The sequence below is a fragment of the Gopherus evgoodei genome, chromosome 3 (genome assembly GCF_007399415.2).
Source record: "Gopherus evgoodei ecotype Sinaloan lineage chromosome 3, rGopEvg1_v1.p, whole genome shotgun sequence".
NCBI classification, from domain to species: domain Eukaryota; kingdom Metazoa; phylum Chordata; order Testudines; family Testudinidae; genus Gopherus; species Gopherus evgoodei.
In genome coordinates, this window is record NC_044324.1 from 131,484,924 (window position 1) to 131,504,572 (window position 19,649).

The window sequence follows — 19,649 nt, forward strand, 5'->3', positions numbered from 1 at the left end:
TTCCTAACTTAAGTAAGGCTTCAGGCTCTTGCCCTTATTTGTGGGTGTAAATAGCACATCTTAGGCCTGGTATTCATTTCCTTTGCATCAGTCAATGGCACAAAACTTGTGGGAGTGAGAGAAGAATCGGGTCCAGTGAAGGCTTAGTCCAGGTACAGTACTGTCAGTAGGGCAATCATAAAAATAAGCTACCAAAGTTAGTGGTCTGTCTGTCTCTGCAGGAATATGTCTTCAGTGCTGCTGCAGCAGCAGAACAAAGGGGATAAAAATAAACAGTGGTGAGGATAAATCTCAGAGGACCACATCACCATTGTTTGAACTGGCACACCTTTTGCAGGAGATGCCTCTGCTCTTGCAACTATGCCCCTGATCCAGCTCTCACTGAAGTCAATGGAAATGCTTCCATTAACTCAATAGGACTTGGATCGTGCAGGCCTTCTGAAAACAACTTTTCTTGGTATTTTATTTCCCGTATGCTGATGTGGCACCGGGCTCATTACAAAGGCTGAGGATGACAGAGCGAGTGCGCACCAGGAGAGTTGTGGTCTAATCGGATCCATTTCCGTGGTCTGGTGGGTCGTTAAGGTGCTGTTTTCTTTTCATTTCTTGGAATAGTGGTAGCCTCCATCCCCCTTTTCTCTGGAATAGCAGATTGATGGCAAACTTTGAGTTGTAAAGATTAATGAAAAGTTTTTATGTGCTTGACTTGGCTGGTCTACTTTCTCCTCTTTCAAATATACTCTGCTTCATAATCTGTACTTTTCACGTTGAATGCAACTTTAAAATGGCATATCAGAATTATACCAGTACTTAAAACAGATGTATGAAATGAATTGCCTCTTGAGAACAGTAGAGAACCAAGTGAAAAATAATAAACACTGCAAGACACATGCTAATGATGAGTTGCCATACTGTATTTGTTATTAACATTTATTATTTAGGATACTAAATACTTAATAGAAAACACTGGGATACTTTCCCCCACCATTACTAGAGACAGCGATAGAGAGCTGCTGTCAGAACACAGGAGTGGGGCATCAGTGGCTTCAGGCGTTTTAATCCTGGTTACGACTTTGAGGTTGAAATCCTGGCCCTATTGATGTCAATGAGAGTTTTACCATTGACTTCAGTGGAGCCAGCATCTCTCCCTGACTCTTTGTGACTGTGGGTAAGTTACTTAACCTCTTTAACCCTGTTCCCCAAGACATAAAATGGGATTATCTACAGGGTTGTTGTAAAGACTGATTGGTTAATGTTGTAACGGACTCTCCAAATGCTAAGTGTTTTAAAGTAAAAGTTTTCAATGGTGAGAGGAGGCCAAGCCAGTAGGTATTAAGATTGTGGATACTTTTAAAAGGGTTTTATCTTGCAATTGGAATTATCTTTAAAACTATCCATAGAAGAATGAGAGAGAAAACTTGGTGGGACTCTTCTTTCATTTACTGATTCATTTTGCTGGGTTAGAACTACTGCATTTCTGATCCTTCTGGTAGTTCAGAAGATCTAATCCACTTTAAGCCTTGCTCTAGAGGGCCGGCCTTGCATCCACCTCCTTTCCAGCAGAAGCAGGTCAGTCATGCCACTCTTTACAAGTTTGGGGGAGGAACTTTTGCAGTGTGGAAACACAATTCCCTACCCTGGCACTGAGTCCTGTGAGCCTCTGCAGCATAGGTAACAAGAGACTGGGATCAGCAGAGAAATCAGGTCTCGTGAATAGTAGTGCAGAACATTGCCACCTATCAAGTGAGCTGACCCAGGTACTTTTTTTTTTTTTAAGTAAATTCACATAAGGAGTGTTTTTTGTTTGTACAGTACTGCGGAGCACACCCATGACTCCACTATTATAGAGGTAGAGTTCATATTTAAGAGAGGTTGGACTCCAGCTAGCACTTGTTGCATTAGTATCCGATTCAACAGAAATATCTTGACTGTTTTGAGATCCCCTCATGCCCTGTGCCCTGTCATGGTAGTTGCAATTGGTTGGAATGCCCTTATTCCCTTGTCTCTAGTGGTGAACTTAGTTGGGCAGGTTGCAGAACATTCTTGGTGGGATTCTCCTCAGCTCTGGATTTTGATCCTTCTTGCAGGCTGCCAATGCATGAATTTGGCAGCTTTTGAGTTGTGGTATAAGCTGCACTTGTGCTGTCTAGTTATTAAACTAGAGGGCAATTGATTGCAGTTAGGAAGCAGAGGAGTGGCTGGTTAAACCAAAAGGAGATTTACTGTGGGAGGGTGGTGAGTGAATCAAGCGGTTTGGTATTAATACCCATATTATTTGGTCTTTCATATTAGTTATTTTAACTTTTGCACAAGTGCCCTGATCCCATGTGATGAGCAGATAATCAATCAATCAACTGATCTTATTTGATAGCTGAAACTTTCTATTTTAATGAACAAATCATCCATTATCTGTACAATATAGACTGCAATGTATTTGTTTTATTTTGCAAGCATAAAAATAACCTCGATAATATTTCAGTTGTCAGCTGATGTTTACAGTCCTTTTTGATGAGTGTTTTCAATCAGTGTGTTGTTATGTGCTCATTATTACTAAATGACAGCAATTGATCTCTACTGGTTTTGTTACTTTGCCCTTCCGCACATGGCAGTGTACTTAGATGCACTGATTTAAAACATGTATAGAAGGAGAGATATTCCAAGAGCTCTCTATCTGTTTCATGTGGATTGCATTCAATTATAGGAATATTTGCCAGAGAACTCTTGCTAACTACCTGAAACTTTTGCAGCAGAATATCCAATTTTCCAGCTCCACAATAATACCACATGGAATGAAAACACAGAAACGTTCTTGCTGACTAAGGAAGGGAAAGGCAAACACTGAATAGTAATTATCTCCTGTTGTGGTGCTAAATTGACAACTCCTGATATTTTTGTGGTATCTGACTATGATGGCTTGTTAATTTAATAGAATGTTTTGATTTGTAGGTTTCCCCCCACCCCCCACACAGCTAGAGTCAGTGCTTCTTTCTGTAGCTGATCATTTTACTTTACTAGAAAACTGATGAGCTTCGCTAAAGAATTTGTGTGATTTGGCAAATAAGACATGCCTCCTTGTGTGGCCATTGGAAGACGTTGTAGGCTGCCTTAGACCTTGTGCTCTGGAGGAAGCTCATTAAATAAAGCTTTATCCCAGACAAAAACTCTGGAAAAATCAATAGGCATTTTGACTGTGAATGGATAAGAGCAGGGCCTAAGTCAGGCCTGAATTCTTGGGGCCAAGATACAGCTTCCTGTACAGGCAGATAATGTGGGGTTTTCTTCTAAAAGAGCGTGTGAGGGAAATAATCTGTAGTGCTACTTGTGACTTAACTTTAATAAATACTTACATTTTTTTAATGGGCAGCTTCTCAGAAGATATCACATTTCTGGATGCGTGCAGCTACTTCGGCTTTGCCACATTAGTAGTGCCCAACTACATGTCCAGAAAATGGTAGCAGTATTTAAAAGGCACAAAGGAAAGGAAAAAGGGGAGAGAGAGACTCAATCCCTCGCTCTACCAAGCAGCTCACCTAGGGTAGCCACTAGCACCAAAATTTTGAAAAAAAAAAAAATTATTGGGCATGAGAGGGGGTTCATAATTATGACTCCTTCTGATTTAGGACCTGATCCAAGCAGACTGAAGTCAATGAGTCTTTGATTGCTTTGTTGAAGGCCTGTTTCAAAGCCCAGTGGGAACCATGCAGCTGAAACCCGTCTAAAATGTAAGATTAGATTTCTGTGGAAGAGTAGTGAACACGGAAACATCTCAGGTGGAATAAAAACGGCGGGCTCTGCAGTTTTCACATTGCTCTGACATGTTTTGTCTTTGGCAGTTCCAGTGTCATAGGGGGAAGTCATCTGGGAGAAGGAGACTGATAGCAGAAAGCATTGGCAACACCCCTCCACTCCAGGGCCCCACTGAGGTCAGCAATGCCCCAAAAGTGTGTAGTGTCATGGTTCATTTCAGGCCAGCCAGGGTGGTGGGGCGCATTGATTCAGCACATGGAATACCTAGCTGTGACTTAAAGCTCCTGCCCTTCCTTATGGAGAATCCAGTCCTGAGAAGGGAGGTGTTGTTTGCATCTCTTTGCATCACCTTTACTGAATCTGGCTTCTAATGTGTATTTCAGCGATCACCAGGCTGTCTTTTATTAGCTTCTCTTATTAATCTGCTCTCAGGAGCAGAGTGGATTTTTGCAAGCCCCAATTTGTAATGGATGAAACTCAAAATGCTCCATTTTGTTAGGTGTACAAAAAATTATTCCAGCTTTGTTTTGTCTTTTTCCATCCTTCATTTCCTGCCCTGCTCCTGTTCTTCTCTTTGCTTTTTCCCATCTCCACCACTTCTTTCACCCTTCCTCTGAACCAGATTCTCCACCTGCTTTCCCATTTTCATCTCACCGTAGTGTAAACATTTTCTGGTAAACTTCCTCTTCCTCTGTTTCAGTCTGTCACCTTCCCTCTGCCAAACAGAGAATTTTTTCCTTCCCTGGCCCACCCTCCTCTCTTCAGAACCCAAATTCTGCTGAGCTCTAAAGATGCTTTTGTGGAATGCTGCCTACACCAGTATTCCACAAAAATCTAACCTGTGGTCTCATTAGCAGCTCCAGCAGTCACTGTTGTGCTAGGCTGGCTTTCAGATCTTGCTAGCTCCAGGGTTTCGTTGGCATCAGGGGCACACAGTGTATTTTGGGGTCAGGAAGTTCTTGGAATGTGTTCTCTTTGAAATCTGTAACTGAATCAATAGCTGTGGTGGGATGGCTTGTTGGTTTTGGAGGCTTGAGTGATTTTTAAAATATTGAGTTCCTCGTCTCTCCTATCCCCAGATACAACTGAATAGCTGAGCTGAATTCAGGATCTCGCTCAAATAGTGAGCTGTGCAATGACTTTGGTCCTGGAGAGTTACAGAGCCCCACAAGACTCCAGCTTTAATCCTGTCATAGGGAGTTTAGCTTCTCGTGACCAGGACTCATGTGCAGTTCAGTCCTGAGGCGTTCTGGCCCTTGGAGCTGCAAAGCCAACTAGCCTAGGAGAATCCAGCCTGCTCTCTATAAATAAGCAGGTTTAGCAGGATTGGTGCTCAGGATTCCTAGCCTTGAGTGCAGATACAAAAGCCAGCTGGGCTGGCATCTACAATTATCTGAACCCCTGTCTGTTCAAAAATGTTCGGTGTCCTTGACACCTTCAGATAATTGGGGTTGAACTGTGGCAACAAGAAATAGGTTATTAGTAAAATGGGGCAGACAGGCCGAAATCCCTGGAACTAGCATGAGGAATATCTTTTAAAGCTTGCAATGTCCTATTTTTAAAATCTCAATGAATGTCCTTCATTTAACATTAGAGCAGATACACTTCTTTTTGCCTAAAGCAACATTTGTTTTAAATAGAATACTTTCCATATGGCTTTCTGGCTGGCTTGGTTTCTTTTATACCCTTTGTCCCCTGGAACTCCTTATAGTAATTCCAGTTGGAAAGCTATGACACTAACTGGTGAAGAAAAAAATGATCCACTGTAGATTCCCTTCCTGCCACACTCAGCCAACAAGCTTCTCAAAGGTTTAATTACATTATTTAGCTAGTGTAAGCTCTTCTTAGTTGATTCAGTGAAGAAAAGCTTCAGCAATAATGTACATTTATTACAAAATAAAGGGGAAGAGGAGATTCAGGACTTGAATTTGCTAGATTTATAGTTCTGTATGACAGGACTATAAATTAGCACTGGATAGTATATGCAGTCTGTAAATAATTTACCTTTGAAAATGGGTTATATGGTAAAACCTGTATTAAGTGACAAAGGAACAAGAAAAAGTGGTTGCTTGAGCAGGTAGCCTTTTAATGAGAGTGACTGAAAATGTTATTTGAAAAGTGAAAGGGAATCCCATAAATTAAATACTTATTTAATATAAAATTTGTTATTTTTTTATGTAACACTTAGGACCAGATCCACTGCTATGCTCTGACCCATTTGCATTGTGCCAGCTTCTCAAAGCAGCTGTAAAGCTGGCTTAATTTGCTGGTTAATCTGGGTTTATATCTGCTTTGTGTTGAATGACTGGTGTAAAGAAGCCAGAATGTAGAGATGAATCTGGCCACACAAGTAAAAATATTTTAAAACTTTAACTTTATAAAATAATTGAACTATAAATACTTAAGAAAAACAGATTAAAAATGTCATCTGTACATATATGGCTGAACCATTGAACAGTTGGTCAGTTATATAATAGTTACGTCAAATCAAAAGGCGTTTCATCATAAAAACTAAAAGCAATACACAGAACTCTGCAAAGTGCACAGTGCCTTGTGCCCTGAAGCCGTGTCCGTCATCTAGCATGTGCTTTAGGAGCACTGAAATCCAAACCTTTTCAGGTGGTCTGCTAGGAGAGCTCTGTGACCAGGTCTAGGCAGTCTCTGGTCGCACTGGAAAAGTGATCCCTTGCAAGTGATAATTTAACTTTGGGAAATGATTGAGATACCTTAGGTGGTTGCTTAGGCCAGATGATTGCTTAATAAAGATTCCCAGAGGGAATGAACAGAACAGGTAATCATCAAGTGATCCATTCCTTGTCGCCCATTCCGAGCTTCTAGCAAACAGGTTGGGGATGCCATCCCTGCCCATCTTGGCTAATAGCCATTGATGGATCTGTCCTCCATGAATTTATCTAGTTCTTTTTTTTGAACTCTGTTATAATCTTGGCCTTCACAATATTCTCTGGCAAAGAATTCCACAGGCTGGCTGTGTGTTGTGCGAAAAAATACTTCCTTTTGTTTATTTTAAACCTGCTGCCTATTAATTTCATTTGGTGATCCCTAGTTCTTGTGTTATGAGAAGGAATAAATAACACTTCCTTATTTACTTTCTCCACACTCTGTCATGATTTTATAGACCTCTATCATATCCTCCGTTAGTTGTCTCTTTTCCAAGCTGAAAAGTCTGAGTCTTATTAATTTCTCTTCATACGGAAATCGTTCCATCCCCCTAACCATTTTTGTTGCCCTTTTCTGAACCTTTTCCAATTCCAATATATCTTTTTCGAGATAGGACGACTACATCTGCGTGCAGTATTCAAGATGTGGGTGTACCATGGATTTATATAGAGGCAATATGATGTTTTCTGTCTTATTATCTATCCCTTTCTTAATAATTCCCAACATTCTGTTCACTTTTTTGACTGCCACTGCACGTTGAGTGGATGTTTTCAAAGAACTATTCACAGTGACTCCAAGATCTCTTTCCTGAGTGGTAACAGCTAATTTAAACCCCATCGTTTTATATGTATAGTTGGGATTATGTTTTCCAATGTGTATTACTTTGCATTTATCAACACTGAATTTCATCTGCCATTTTGTTGCCCAGTCACCCAGTTTTGAGAGATCCTTTTGTAGCTCTTCTCAGTCTGCTTAGGACTTAACCATGTTGAGTAGTTTTGTATCAACTGCAAATTTTACCACCTCTCTGTTTAAAACTTTTTCCAGATCATTTATTAATATGTTGAATAGGACTGGTCCCAGTACAGACCCCTGGGGGACACTACTATTTATCTCTCTCCATTCTGAAAACTGACCATTTATTCCTAACCTTTGTTTCCTATCTTTTAACCAGTTACCAATCCATGAGAGAATCTTCCCTTTTATCCCATGACAGCTTATTTTGCTTAAGAGTCTTTGGTGAGGGACCTTGTCAAAGGCTTTCTGAAAATCTAAGTACACTATATCCACTGGATCCTCCTTGTCCACATGCTTGTTGACCCCCTCAAAGAATTCTAGTAGATTGGTGAGGCACGATTTCCCTTTACAAAAACCATGTTGACTCTTTCCCAACAAATTATGCTAATCTATGTGTCTGACAATTTTGTTCTTTACTATAGTTTCAACCAGTTTGTCAGGTACTGAAGTCAGGCTTACTAGCCTGTAATTGCTGGGATCACCTCTGAAGCCCTTTTAAAAAATTGGTGTCATATTACCTATCCTCCATTCATTTGGTACAGAAGCTGATTTAAATGATAGGTTACAGACTACAGTTAGTAATCATTCATAGTTGACCCTTGGATATGTGAATAGCAACTCTGAGGCCCTGATTCAGGAAAGCATTTAAGCATGTTACTTAACTTTAAGCAGTATTTAAGTCCTATTAGTTCCAATTTGACTTAGGTACATGCTTAAAGTTAAGTATGTGCTTACATGCATCCCTGCATAGGGATATTTTCTTGAAGTGGTGCCAAAAGTAGGCATGCTTAGTCCCTCCAGCTGGGGACATTTGGATCCAGATAGACAAATTCTCTTTGCTGTTGCCTCAACCCTGAGCTCAGTGAAGTTTTGCAGGTGTAATTGAAAGGAAAGTTGTGCCTATGGCCTAGAGTGAAAGCAAAATTAAGGAGAAAACTTGCTTTATCTGCAGGGTGTCTGTTACATACTCTCTAGTCTTTAATGATTGATTGATATTTTTCAAATTTAGTTTTTGCATTGCAGTAGCATCAAGGAGTCCCAGTCAGCATCTGAATCAGAACTGGAGCCTCATGGTGCTGGTGCAATCGCATCAGCTAAAGTTTTACACATCTTTCTTCTTTCGGTATTTTTTTTACCTTGCAACTTTCTAACTTTTAGCAAAATGCCGAAAGCCACAGGAGCGTGATGACCCAGAGCCCAGAAAAGACAGTCTAATCCTCTTCTGAAACTTTATGTAGGCAGTGGCATTTCCTTTAGAATAACTTGATCTCACAGAGGAAATGTGCCATCTAATGAGTGTACCTGCTCTCTGAATGGTGCTAGCAGGGATTAAAATAAAGGGAAATGGGAGGGAACACAGATCCATCTTCTCTCCCTGGTTTGGGTAAGCAGCACTCCTTCCTGGCTGGTGCAGTGAGAGAAACAGTAGGGGGAGCTATCTACTTTTACCATTGCGTACTTGTTAGCATGATACCATGTATATTTAAATTGGGAACTGGCACAAAAAAAGAAGGTAATGCCATTGGAATGAGTGACTTAGTTGCTCAAGCAGTAGTCATATAAATATGGTTTCTTAAGAGAAAAGTTTCTGACTTATTAGAAATATCAACTACAAATGATTTTTATAAAGTACCAGTTGTGGTGTTAGCTGCATGAGTGATCATATAAAGTAAGTTTGTAATTTTGAACTTTAGAAGTCAAGAGTTAAGGCACATGTAAGAAAGCACGGTTAAGAAGCTGTAGGTGACCAGAGTTACAACTGATTGTACTGGAGAGCAGAAACTGCTTTCAGTGCACATAGTTTTCTATAGGAAAGTTATAAATAGTGTCATATTTCTGTACTATATTTTATATTGACCTGTAATATTTGCCAGAAAATAATGTACTTATGTGCCTGAAGCCATAGGGGGGTGGAAGGGGAAGGGAAAAGATGAAACAAGATTTGTCAGACATCCAAGATTTTTGGCAGGAATACTTGCAATATGATATATTTTCATTTTGGATGTCTTACACCATTTTGTCTGAAGTGTCTGGGAAAAATGTATTGTGTTGTACTCCACTCTTGGAGAACATGTTTCTATTGGGGTTGGATTTATCACAAAATTAAAAAGAGCTATAAACAGATTTTGATGTTATTTTATCGCTAAACAGACAACAGACAACAACTACTGCCATATACTACAAACAGACAACAACTACTGCCATATACAACAAATGCATAATAGTAATATGGTGTTTTTGTGTGTTTTCTTGCTTGTTTTTTGAAGAGAAGGAAGTGCCAAACAAACCTTTGAGAGTGCGTGTCCGATCTCCAGGCAACAAGTTATCTGTCCGATGGAAGCTACCCCAGGCCTCAGGCCTCAGGAATCCACGCAGACCTCACGGCTACCTCTTGGGCTATGGGGAAAGCAGCCGGAAGATGAGTTATGTTCCTCTGCAAAAACGTGAACGAAGCCAGGAAGCTAAGAAACTAGGTGAGCTGAATTTCCGTGCTATGGGTCTAGCTTAGTTGGGGCAAGGCTAGCCTGGGGCATCAGCTCATCAGTTTGGTTTCTGTTCCTTTTGTTGCATATACAGTACTGTAGTGTGCTGTTCTGTTCAGATGTACCTTACAGTGATACTCAAGGAGATCAATCTATTTAGTTTAACAAGAGAAGGTTAAGGGGCGACTTGATCACAGTCTATAAATACTTACAAGGTGATAATGGGCTCTGCAATCTAACAGGCAAAGGTATAATGAGATCCAGTGACTGGAAGATGAAGCTAGACAAATACAGACTGGAAATGTGTATATTTTTAACAGTGCTCAAGGATCAGAGGCCATACCTTCGTAGTTTAAATGACAATGCCAAACATGCTGATGCACACTGTTAGGGATGGACGCTGCACAATGTGGAATGTGCACATGTAAGCACAAGGTAAAAGATGATGGCCAGGACAGAAAATGCAGCAGAACCCGATACTGCATTAAAGAGAGCAGTTCATGCAGGTAGTCATCAAGTTATTCCTGCCTAGTAAAAGTAAGGCCAAAGAAGAGAGTGCATAGTTAAGTCTCTCTTTTGCATTCTGAGGACCACTTAAACCCATACTTCCTCATTCTCTGCTTACACCCCTATACTCATCAGAGGAATTGGGTGGGTGCTCAGTGGGGATGAGACATGTTTTCCCCCCATTGTAGGTGACTATGCCAAGTGCCTAATGTTGCTGGGCTCATATATGGCCTCCACTTCTGGCAGCACTAGAGCACAACAACCTTGTGCTTCCTGCTGCACTTTGCTCAAGCACTTGAAGGCTCGAGACCATTTGAATCAATGAAGTACGAGCAGGCTGTTAATTTCAGAGCTACTGTATTTAATATAACAACAAATGAATTATTAAGACATGCTAGGGGTGACAAGGTGTCTGGTTTTTGATTGGAATACCTGGTTGAAAAGGGACCCTGGTGGCTCCGGTAAGCATCCCCGACCGGGCCGTTAAAAGTCTGGTTGGCAGTGCTGCAAGGCTAAGGCAGGCTAGTCCCTACCTGTCCTGGTACTGCGCTGCGCCCCAGATGTGGCCAGCAGGTCTGGCTCCTACGCGGGAGGACCACGGGGCTCCGTGCGCTGTCCCTGCCCCCAGCATCAGCTCTGCACTCCCCTTGGCTGGGAACCTGCCAATGGGAGCTGGGGGCGATGCCTGCGGGTGAGAGCAGAGAGTGGAGCCTCCTGCTCCCCCCATGCCTAGGCACTGGACCTGCTGGCTGCTTCTGGGGTGCATGCAACATGGTGTGCCAGGACAGGCAGGCAGCCTGCCTTAGCCCCACTGTGCTGCTGACCAGGAGCATCACAAGGTAAGCCCATGCCCCAACCCCGAGCCCCAACCCCCTGTCGTAGCCCTGAGCCCCCCCAAACCTGGAGCCCCCTCTCACACCCCAAACCCCCTATACCTGACCCCACTCCAGGGCCCACACCCCAGCCCAGAACCCTCACCTCCTCCTGCACCCCAACCCCCAGCCCCAGCCAGAAACCCCTCCCACACCCTGAACCCTCCATTCCCAGCTCCACCCCAGAGCCCTCAATCCCTTCTGCACCCCAGCCCCACCCCAGAGCCAGCACCCCCAGCCCAAACCCTCACCTCCTTTCACACCCCAACCCCCTGCCTCAACCCACAGTCCCCTCCCACACTCCAAATCCCTTGGCCTCACCCCCGCAGCCTGGAGCCCCCTCCCACGCCCCAAACCCCTCATCCTCGGCCCCACTCCAGAGCCCACACCCCCAGTTGGAGCCCTCACCCCTTCCTGCACCCCAACTCTCTGCCTCAGCCCAGTGAGAGTGAGTGATGGTGTGGGAAAGCGAGCCACCTAGGAAGAGGGAATGTAGTGAGTGGTGGGCGGGGCCTTGGGGAAGGTGCAGGTTGGTAGGCAGGGCCTCGGGGAAGGGGTGGTGCTAGGGTGTTCTGTTTTGTGCAGTTAGAAAGTTGGCAACTCTAAGACACACTTATTGACTTCCAACATGGGGCAAGTGATCCACATCGTAGCACAGAACTGCTTAAACATCAAGGGATGAGTTTTAGGTCCAGATTCAGCAAGATTCTTAAGAATGTGTCTAACTTTAACCCTGTGAGTAACCCCACTGAAGTCAGACTTAAAGTTAGGCATGACCTCAAGTACCTTGCTGAATCAAGACATTAATTAGTAGGTAATATTTATCATGGAAGGCAAGATCCTTCTTACTATACTGAGTCAACAAGGGAATGGAGCAGGGCTGACTGTGTGGAAGTTTCCTGAGTCATCCTGCTGGCATAGGCCAAATAATTCAGAGAGGTAAGGAGTACACTCCACAGCAAACTTTACTGCTTACTGCATCAGAGGACTCAAAGTTGCTAACACTAAACTAAACTGGCTCTTTATGAAGAGAACTATTTGCAGGGCCATTGCGATTCTAGCTAGCATTCTAGCCATGTGCACACACAGTGACTTCCTTATGCTTCCTCCAAACTCTTCCCTCCTGCACCTGTGCTCCTCCCTCCAAGTTCTGTGCAAGTCCCTCCTGAAGCCCAGCAAGCTGGTTTGGAATCCTGTGGAGCTGCTGCTGGGATGAGATGTGTGTGGGAGGAGCTCCCTGTGCTCTCTATCTCTATCACACATCAATATAACTAAGGGTAAATATCATCCTGCATTGTTCAGGGGCAATATCAACTGAAGTCGTTGGGATTTTTTTCATTAACTCAGTGAGCACTGGATCAGGCAGTAAATAATGATGAAAAATGCTATGCAGTGTTTTAAATTGCAGCATTTGTCTTTCACTGCCTTTATTCTACAAGACAGCTGCCATTGAGAGAGAGAATGAGCAAATAATATTTTTAAAGTAATTGGAAATTTTTCAGGAGAAAGTAAAAAACAAACAAATTTCAGATTGTGGGATTTATGCTACACTGTTTCATGTTATAGATAGTGTACTTGCCTCTAAAATGCCGTCATTGTGCATATGAAAACCTCTAGATGTAAATGCTAGCGATTTCCAAGTTACCTCTGTCATAAACAGATAGCTAAGGGTTAATGTCTCTTTCACCTGAAACACCTGACCAGAGAACCAATCAGGAAACCGGATTTTTTCAACTTTGGGTGGAGGGAATTGTGTGTCTGAGTCTTTGTTTTCAGTCTGCCTGCCTGCTTTCTCTGAGCTTTGGAGAAGTAGTTCTATTTTCTAGTCTTCTGTTTCTAAGTGTAAGGACAAAGAGATCAGATAGTAAGTTCTATGGTTTCTTTTCTTTGGTATTTGCATGAATATAAGTGCTGGAGTGCTTTGATTTGTATTCTTTTTGAATAAGGCTGTTTATTCAATATTCTTTTAAGAAATTGCCCGGTATTGTGTCATCTGAATACAGAGAGACTATTTGTATTTTTTCTTTCTTTTTGGTGTTTTTCCATGTCTCGGCGGTGGGCCGCCTCTTCTTCTTCTTGCTTCCTTCTGTGGGCCAACTCATCTTCTGCTTGTTTCCTTCGGTAGGCTACCTCTTCTTCTTCTAGTTTTCTTTTGTGTGCTGCCTCTTGGGCTGCCTGTTCTCTTTGGAAGGCTGCCAGTTTGATGCTTTCTTCCTTTTCTTTTATCTCCATCTCTTTTTGTTTTATTTCCAGTTGTCGCCTGTGTTCAGCTTCTTTTAATTGGTCTTCAGCCTCCATTTTTGTCCTGGTAGACATGGTTCCTGTTTTCTTGTGTTGGGGTGCCCTCCGGTGTTTCTCTTTTGAACTGCAGGCTCTGTTGCCTCCTGAAGTCTGCCTAGCAACAGTGCTTTTTTCCCTTTCTCTCTGTAGCTAATGTTCAATGAAGGGAAACCAGAAAAACCACTTTATTTGCATGCATATAAGTGCTGGTACTTGCCTCCTAATGGGAGGGCTATTGTATGACAAAAGACTGGTAATAGTCCTTAACGACTTCTTGCTTAACATGCAAGGCACAAACGGCCAGAGAGAGAGCAGAAAAAAAAAATTCTCTCTGGTTCCCTTTTAAAACCAAACTGTTTCTCTCTGCTAAAAAGCCCTTAGCAGAGAAAAGAAAAATATAATATTCCTACTGGCTTCTGGATTCTGTCTATATCCCGCCGCTGCCACCATGTTATAACCTTAGTCCCAGATTTGGACCTTAGCGTCCAAAATATGGGGGTTAGCATGAAAACCTCCAAGCTTAGTTACCAGCTTGGACCTGGTACCTGCTGCCACCACCCAAAAAATTAGAGTGTTTTGGGGCACTCTGGTCCCCCTGAAAAACCTTCCCTGGGGACCCCAAGACCCAAATCCCTTGAGTCTCACAACAAAGGGAAATAATCCTGATTCCCTTCCCCCCTCCAGGTGCTCCTGGAGAGATACACAGACACAAGCTCTGTGAAACTACGCAGAGTGATTCCCCCTCTCTGTTCCCAATCCTGGAACAAAAGCCCTTTCCTCTTCACCCAGAGGAAATGCAAAATCAGGCTAGCAATCCAACACACAGCTCTCCCCTTGATTTCTTCCTCCCACCAATTCCCTGGTGAGTACAGACTTAATTTCCCTGAAGTAAAGAAAAACTCCAACAGGTCTTAAAAGAAAACTTTATATAAAAAAGTAAGAAAAAATACAAATAGTCTCTCTGTATTCAGATGACACAATACCGGGCAATTTCTTAAAAGAATATTGAATAAACAGCCTTATTCAAAAAGAATACAAATCAAAGCACTCCAGCACTTATATTCATGCAAATACCAAAGAAAAGAAACCATAGAACTTACTATCTGATCTCTTTGTCCTTACACTTAGAAACAGAAGACTAGAAAATAGAACTACTTCTCCAAAGCTCAGAGAAAGCAGGCAGGCAGACTGAAAACAAAGACTCAGACACACAATTCCCTCCACCCAAAGTTGAAAAAATCCGGTTTCCTGATTGGTTCTCTGGTCAGGTGTTTCAGGTGAAAGAGACATTAACCCTTAGCTATCTGTTTATGACAAACTCTCAAGGAAACTGATTTTCCCTCCTCTAGAGATAGAATTTCCCTAATAAAAATGTGACAAGATGTCTGCTTGACAATATTGAAACATTGTTTACTATTGCTGTGGAAAAGATTATAGAAAAGTCTCTGTGCTTTTTCTCACATGTAGCATCTGAATCGGTTTATGTGGTTTCACTGCAATCAAGGAATTCCCAAGGACAGAGTCAGCCAGTCTATAGTGCAGCTTTAACCAAGAGAAAGGTCTCAGGTATGTTGTTTTCATATTTACAGGCAAGTTGTGGAGCCATGTGTATAAAAAGTGAAATATATGCTGCTTTGTGACTATAGACTGGGACAAGAGCTGTCTCTTACTAGATTTTTTGTACAGTACCTAACACACTGGGGCACTGATCCTGGCTGATGTCTCTGGTTGCTCCTGTAATTCAATTAGTAAAAAATTACAGTAGAATAGATTTGTTCATAATGGACTCAATAGATTTGTGCCTAAAGGAGTGCAGCCAGTGGCAAAGCTCCTAGTGACTATAAGAGAAAGAGGGGTGGGCCCATTGAGGATCCAGGCCCACATTTTCAGGCTTGAGTGCCTGAATGTAAACATCTCTGTTAGTTCCCTGATTTTGAGAGGGGGTAGGTATCTGCAGCTTCCCCGTCTTCCCTGGAAATGAGGTAGTGCACACCTGTGTACTGTAACTGAGGTTAGAAATGAACTCGTGGCTTTAAGTCATCAACATGGCCGGGCATTTTTCTCACCACATCATAGCACAGTTAGAGTATGCTGGGGGTAGACCATTTTAGATGTTTTAACTGGGTGATGAAATTAACTGTTCCTGATCTGGACACTATGTTATATTGGTGTCATGGCTCAGACTTCTCCTTGGAAGGTCACATCATCAATCTGTCATGCTAATTTTTTCCATTTTAAAATCACACCTTGTAGAGAAATTACATGGTTTTCATTAGTCATTCTGTATCTTGTTTCAATATGATGCTTCCGTTAAACAGAGATGGCTGAAAATCCACTTACTAATGGGAAAAAAAAATTCTTGCTTCTTTTAAATAGTGGTTGTTAGGCTTGGAAAAACCCTATTGTCCTGAGCAACCAAAATTTGCTCTTGATAAGTAAAATATAATTACTTATTGTCTACAGACAAGCCATTGTTTTACACTGGCACTAAGCATGTTAACCATAACACACAGGGTTAGAGTTTCATCCAAAGCCCGTTGAAGATATTGGAAGTTTTTCAGTGGATTTCAATGGGCTTTGACTCAGGCCCTTGGTGCACGTTCCTCCCTGAGGCTAGCCTCAATAATTGTAATACTCTTCTACTCACAGTACAAGGAGTTCTCCTGCTCAGAAGCAGGAGCTTGTACTTTTGGTGTTGAAGGGCCTAGCTTCAATCCCCATGGAAAGTGGGGTGTGTGTCTGCATAGATGTGGCCATGATTTGTTACTGACTGATTGGCGCATCATGCTGAGACTGAAAAGTGGTTCCCTGTTTCAGGTTTGTTGTTAATGAAACTGAACACACAAGACAGCCAGATGTATCCTACATTGAACTTAAGGGAGAGTGCACAGTGCAAATGAGTAGGCCGTCTCTGAAATGCAGTGGGAAGTACAACTGCTACTCAGTGGCATTTACAAGGAAATTGAAGCTGATGGCCATTTTTCAGTTCTGACCCTCAGAATGGCTGACATTATAAAGGCAGTTCTGAACAGATTGGCCTTCCTGTCCATAAGGGAGGAAACTGTGGATCAGTTGAATTTAAAAAAAATAAAACTCATTTTAGCTGCAAAGCTTTACAAAGTGAGGCAGTGTGCTCTAGCAGATAGCACACTGAGCCAGGAAACCTGGGTTCAGTTCCTACTCTGTTGCTGCCCTGCAGGGTAACATTGGGCAAAATATTTCTCCTGCATATGCCTCAATTTCCCGATCGATATAATGGTGGGTGATGATACTGCTCTCCTTTGTAAAAACACTTGGAGATCTACTGATGAAAAGTGCTATATAAAAGCTAGATACTATCATATTGGGATAATCATATTTTCATTTTGGATAACCAAATTTGAGATCTCGCTGGTCCTTGGATAAGATATTTAAACAAACAAACACACAACCAGCCTAGCTAGTCAGAAATACCAGCGTAGCAGTGAAGTGTTATTGAAAAAGTACACCGTAAAATATGAAGCGGGGGTGAGAAATCCAATTTTACTGCATTAATGTTTGTATTCACACTGATATTAATAAAGGATTAAATCCTAGTCCCAGTTCACAGCCAAAATCACTAGAATGCGCACTTGGGATTTCTGTGGGGCCTGGCCTGGAGAGGAATCCTTTTCCTTCACTCCTTGACTGAAGCAACAGTAGAGCTCCTCTCTGGCCAATACTACAACCTCAGGACTGCACTAAGCCCTGTAGCTGGATCACTTTCCCCTTTGCAGAGTGACTGTGGCTCTGCATGGTCAAAGATTTACTGGTCCCAGCCCTCCTCAGACCTGAACAACTTCCAAATTTTACCTTCTGCAGAGCCCAGGGGGCGTGAACCTTGCGCTTCATTTGTTCTGTGCCCTGGGAATATCTGGAGAATGATTGTTATTGTAATTTTGTTATTTATCTGCTATAAATAACTGGTTAGAATTGTCTAAACACTTATAGAATTCTGCACAACAGAACCGCACTTTATTCTTGTACAAAGACATGTAGCAGGGAGAATCATATTGCTGTGGGGTTCTCCCTGTTCTCAGTGTATCCTGTGCCATCATCTGTGTTAGTCATTTATCAGTACAGTATATTTATGGTAATGTCATTGCGGCAGAATTACTGCTGCATTGAGATCTCCAAAGTTCTCCTTATTGACTCACTGTGTTACTGTTATTTCAGAGGAGGATGAGCTAGAGGAGGCAAAAGACATAAGCGTTCGTGTTATGTCCTCTCAATCTGTGCTTGTTACGTGGATGGATCCCATATATGAAAAACCGAAGAAGGTTGACCCAACTAGGTACTTTACTTTGTGGTGATGTTGTTTTCAAGATGTATACTAAAGATTTCAATGTTTACAGCTTTGTTTGCCATTTAAATAATAAAGTGTAGTTACAAGCATAGCTTGACTGAAGTCAGAATATGAACATAGGAATTGCCATATTGGATCAAGGGTTGTCATAAACAGATAGTAGGAGTTAATAGAACAGAAGTACTTTATATCTCTTTTGCCTGTAAAGGGTTAACAAGTTCAGTAAGCCTGGCTGTCACCTGACCAGAGGACCAATCGGGGGACAGGATACTTTCAAATCTTGAGGGAGGGAAGTTTGTGTGTGTGCTGTTAGATTTTGGTTGTTGTTCACTCTGGGGGCTCAGAGGGACCAGACGTGCAACCAGGTTTCTCTCCAATCTCTCTGATACAGTCTCTTATATGTCCAGAATAGTGAGTACTAGGTAGATAAAGCCAGTTAGGCTTATGTTTGTTTTCTTTATTTGCAAATGTGTATTTGGTTGGAAGGAGTTCAAATTTGTATTTTGCTGAAAGGATTTTAATTTGTACTTGTATACTTAGGCTGGGAGGGTATTCCCAGTGTATATAGCTGAAAGACCCTGTAACATATTCCATCTTAAATTTACAAAGATAATTTTTACTCTTTTTTCTTTCTTTAATTAAAAGCTTTTCTTGTTTAAGAACCTGATTGTTTTTTTATTCTGGTGAGACCCCAGGAACTGGGTCTGGATCCACGAGGGAATTGGTGGGGAGAAAGGAGGGAAGGGGGAGAGAAAGGTTATTTTCTCTCTGTGTTAGGATTACTTTCTCTCTCAGGGAGAGTCTGGGAGGGGGGGAGAAAGAAGAAGGGGGGGGAGGTGCATTTTCCTCTCTGTTTAAGATTCAAGGAGTTTGAATCACAGTGATCTTCCAGGGTAACCCAGGGAGGGGAAGCCTGGGAGAGGCAACGGTGAGGGAAAAGGTTTACTTTCTTTGTGTTAAGATCCAGAGGGACTGGGTCTTGGGGTTCCCTGAGCAAGGTCTTGGGGGGTACCAGAGTGTACCAGGCACCTGGTGGCAGCACTACAAGTTCTAAGCTGGTAATTAAGCTTAGAAGAATTCATGCTGGTACCCCATCTTTTGGACGCTAAGGTTCAGAGTGGGAAATTATACCATGACAAGGGTCTATATACATCAATATCCTGTCTCTGACAGTGGCCAGCACCAGATGCTTCAGAGGACAGAGTAAGAACCCTGAAGCAGGTAGATGTAGGAAAATGTGTTCCCACATCAGGGGTCATCTAGTTCTTTAATAGTTAGAGATTGGCTTAAATTCTGAAGCATGAAGATTTAATATCCCTTCCAAAATTTTGTTAGCATTAGCTATTATAACCTGGGATATTCTTGTTAACTGTATAAAGGTCTCACTGCACTCTCTTTCCCCTCTACTTTAACAGTCCTGGCAGCCTTAATTTGTTCCACTATGTGTGTCATATACTAGATAAACTGGAGATTTTAGTTTATGGGGAAAGCTTTCCCTGGCCTGATAGAGCATCTGACAGGGAGATACAAGGCCTCAAACTAGAAGGGTCGTAAACCTCTGCTGGTCAATTTTCAATCCAAGATTTATGAGTTTCTCCTCTTAACTAAAATAGTTGATAGAAAGACAAAATCCCATATCTAGAAACATCTAAATTTGGGGACAGTTCAGATCCAAATTTTGGGGCTTAGGACGCATTTCAGGGTTTAAAAAGACTGAAGAAAGTAATTGAGCAAGAATAT

General features: G+C 42.1%; 1 protein-coding gene across 1 annotated transcript in view; it reads left to right on the forward strand.

Annotated features, from left to right (window-relative positions):
• The window catches only part of FNDC1 (fibronectin type III domain containing 1), a 129,139-nt gene that overhangs the window by 38,873 nt on the left and 70,617 nt on the right, over positions 1 to 19,649 (forward strand). Inside the window, exons 2-4 of the mRNA XM_030556675.1 lie at positions 9,711 to 9,917; positions 15,053 to 15,151; positions 17,780 to 17,897. Of these exons, the coding sequence (XP_030412535.1) occupies positions 9,711 to 9,917; positions 15,053 to 15,151; positions 17,780 to 17,897 (424 nt within the window). The remainder of the gene's footprint in view (positions 1 to 9,710; positions 9,918 to 15,052; positions 15,152 to 17,779; positions 17,898 to 19,649) is intronic.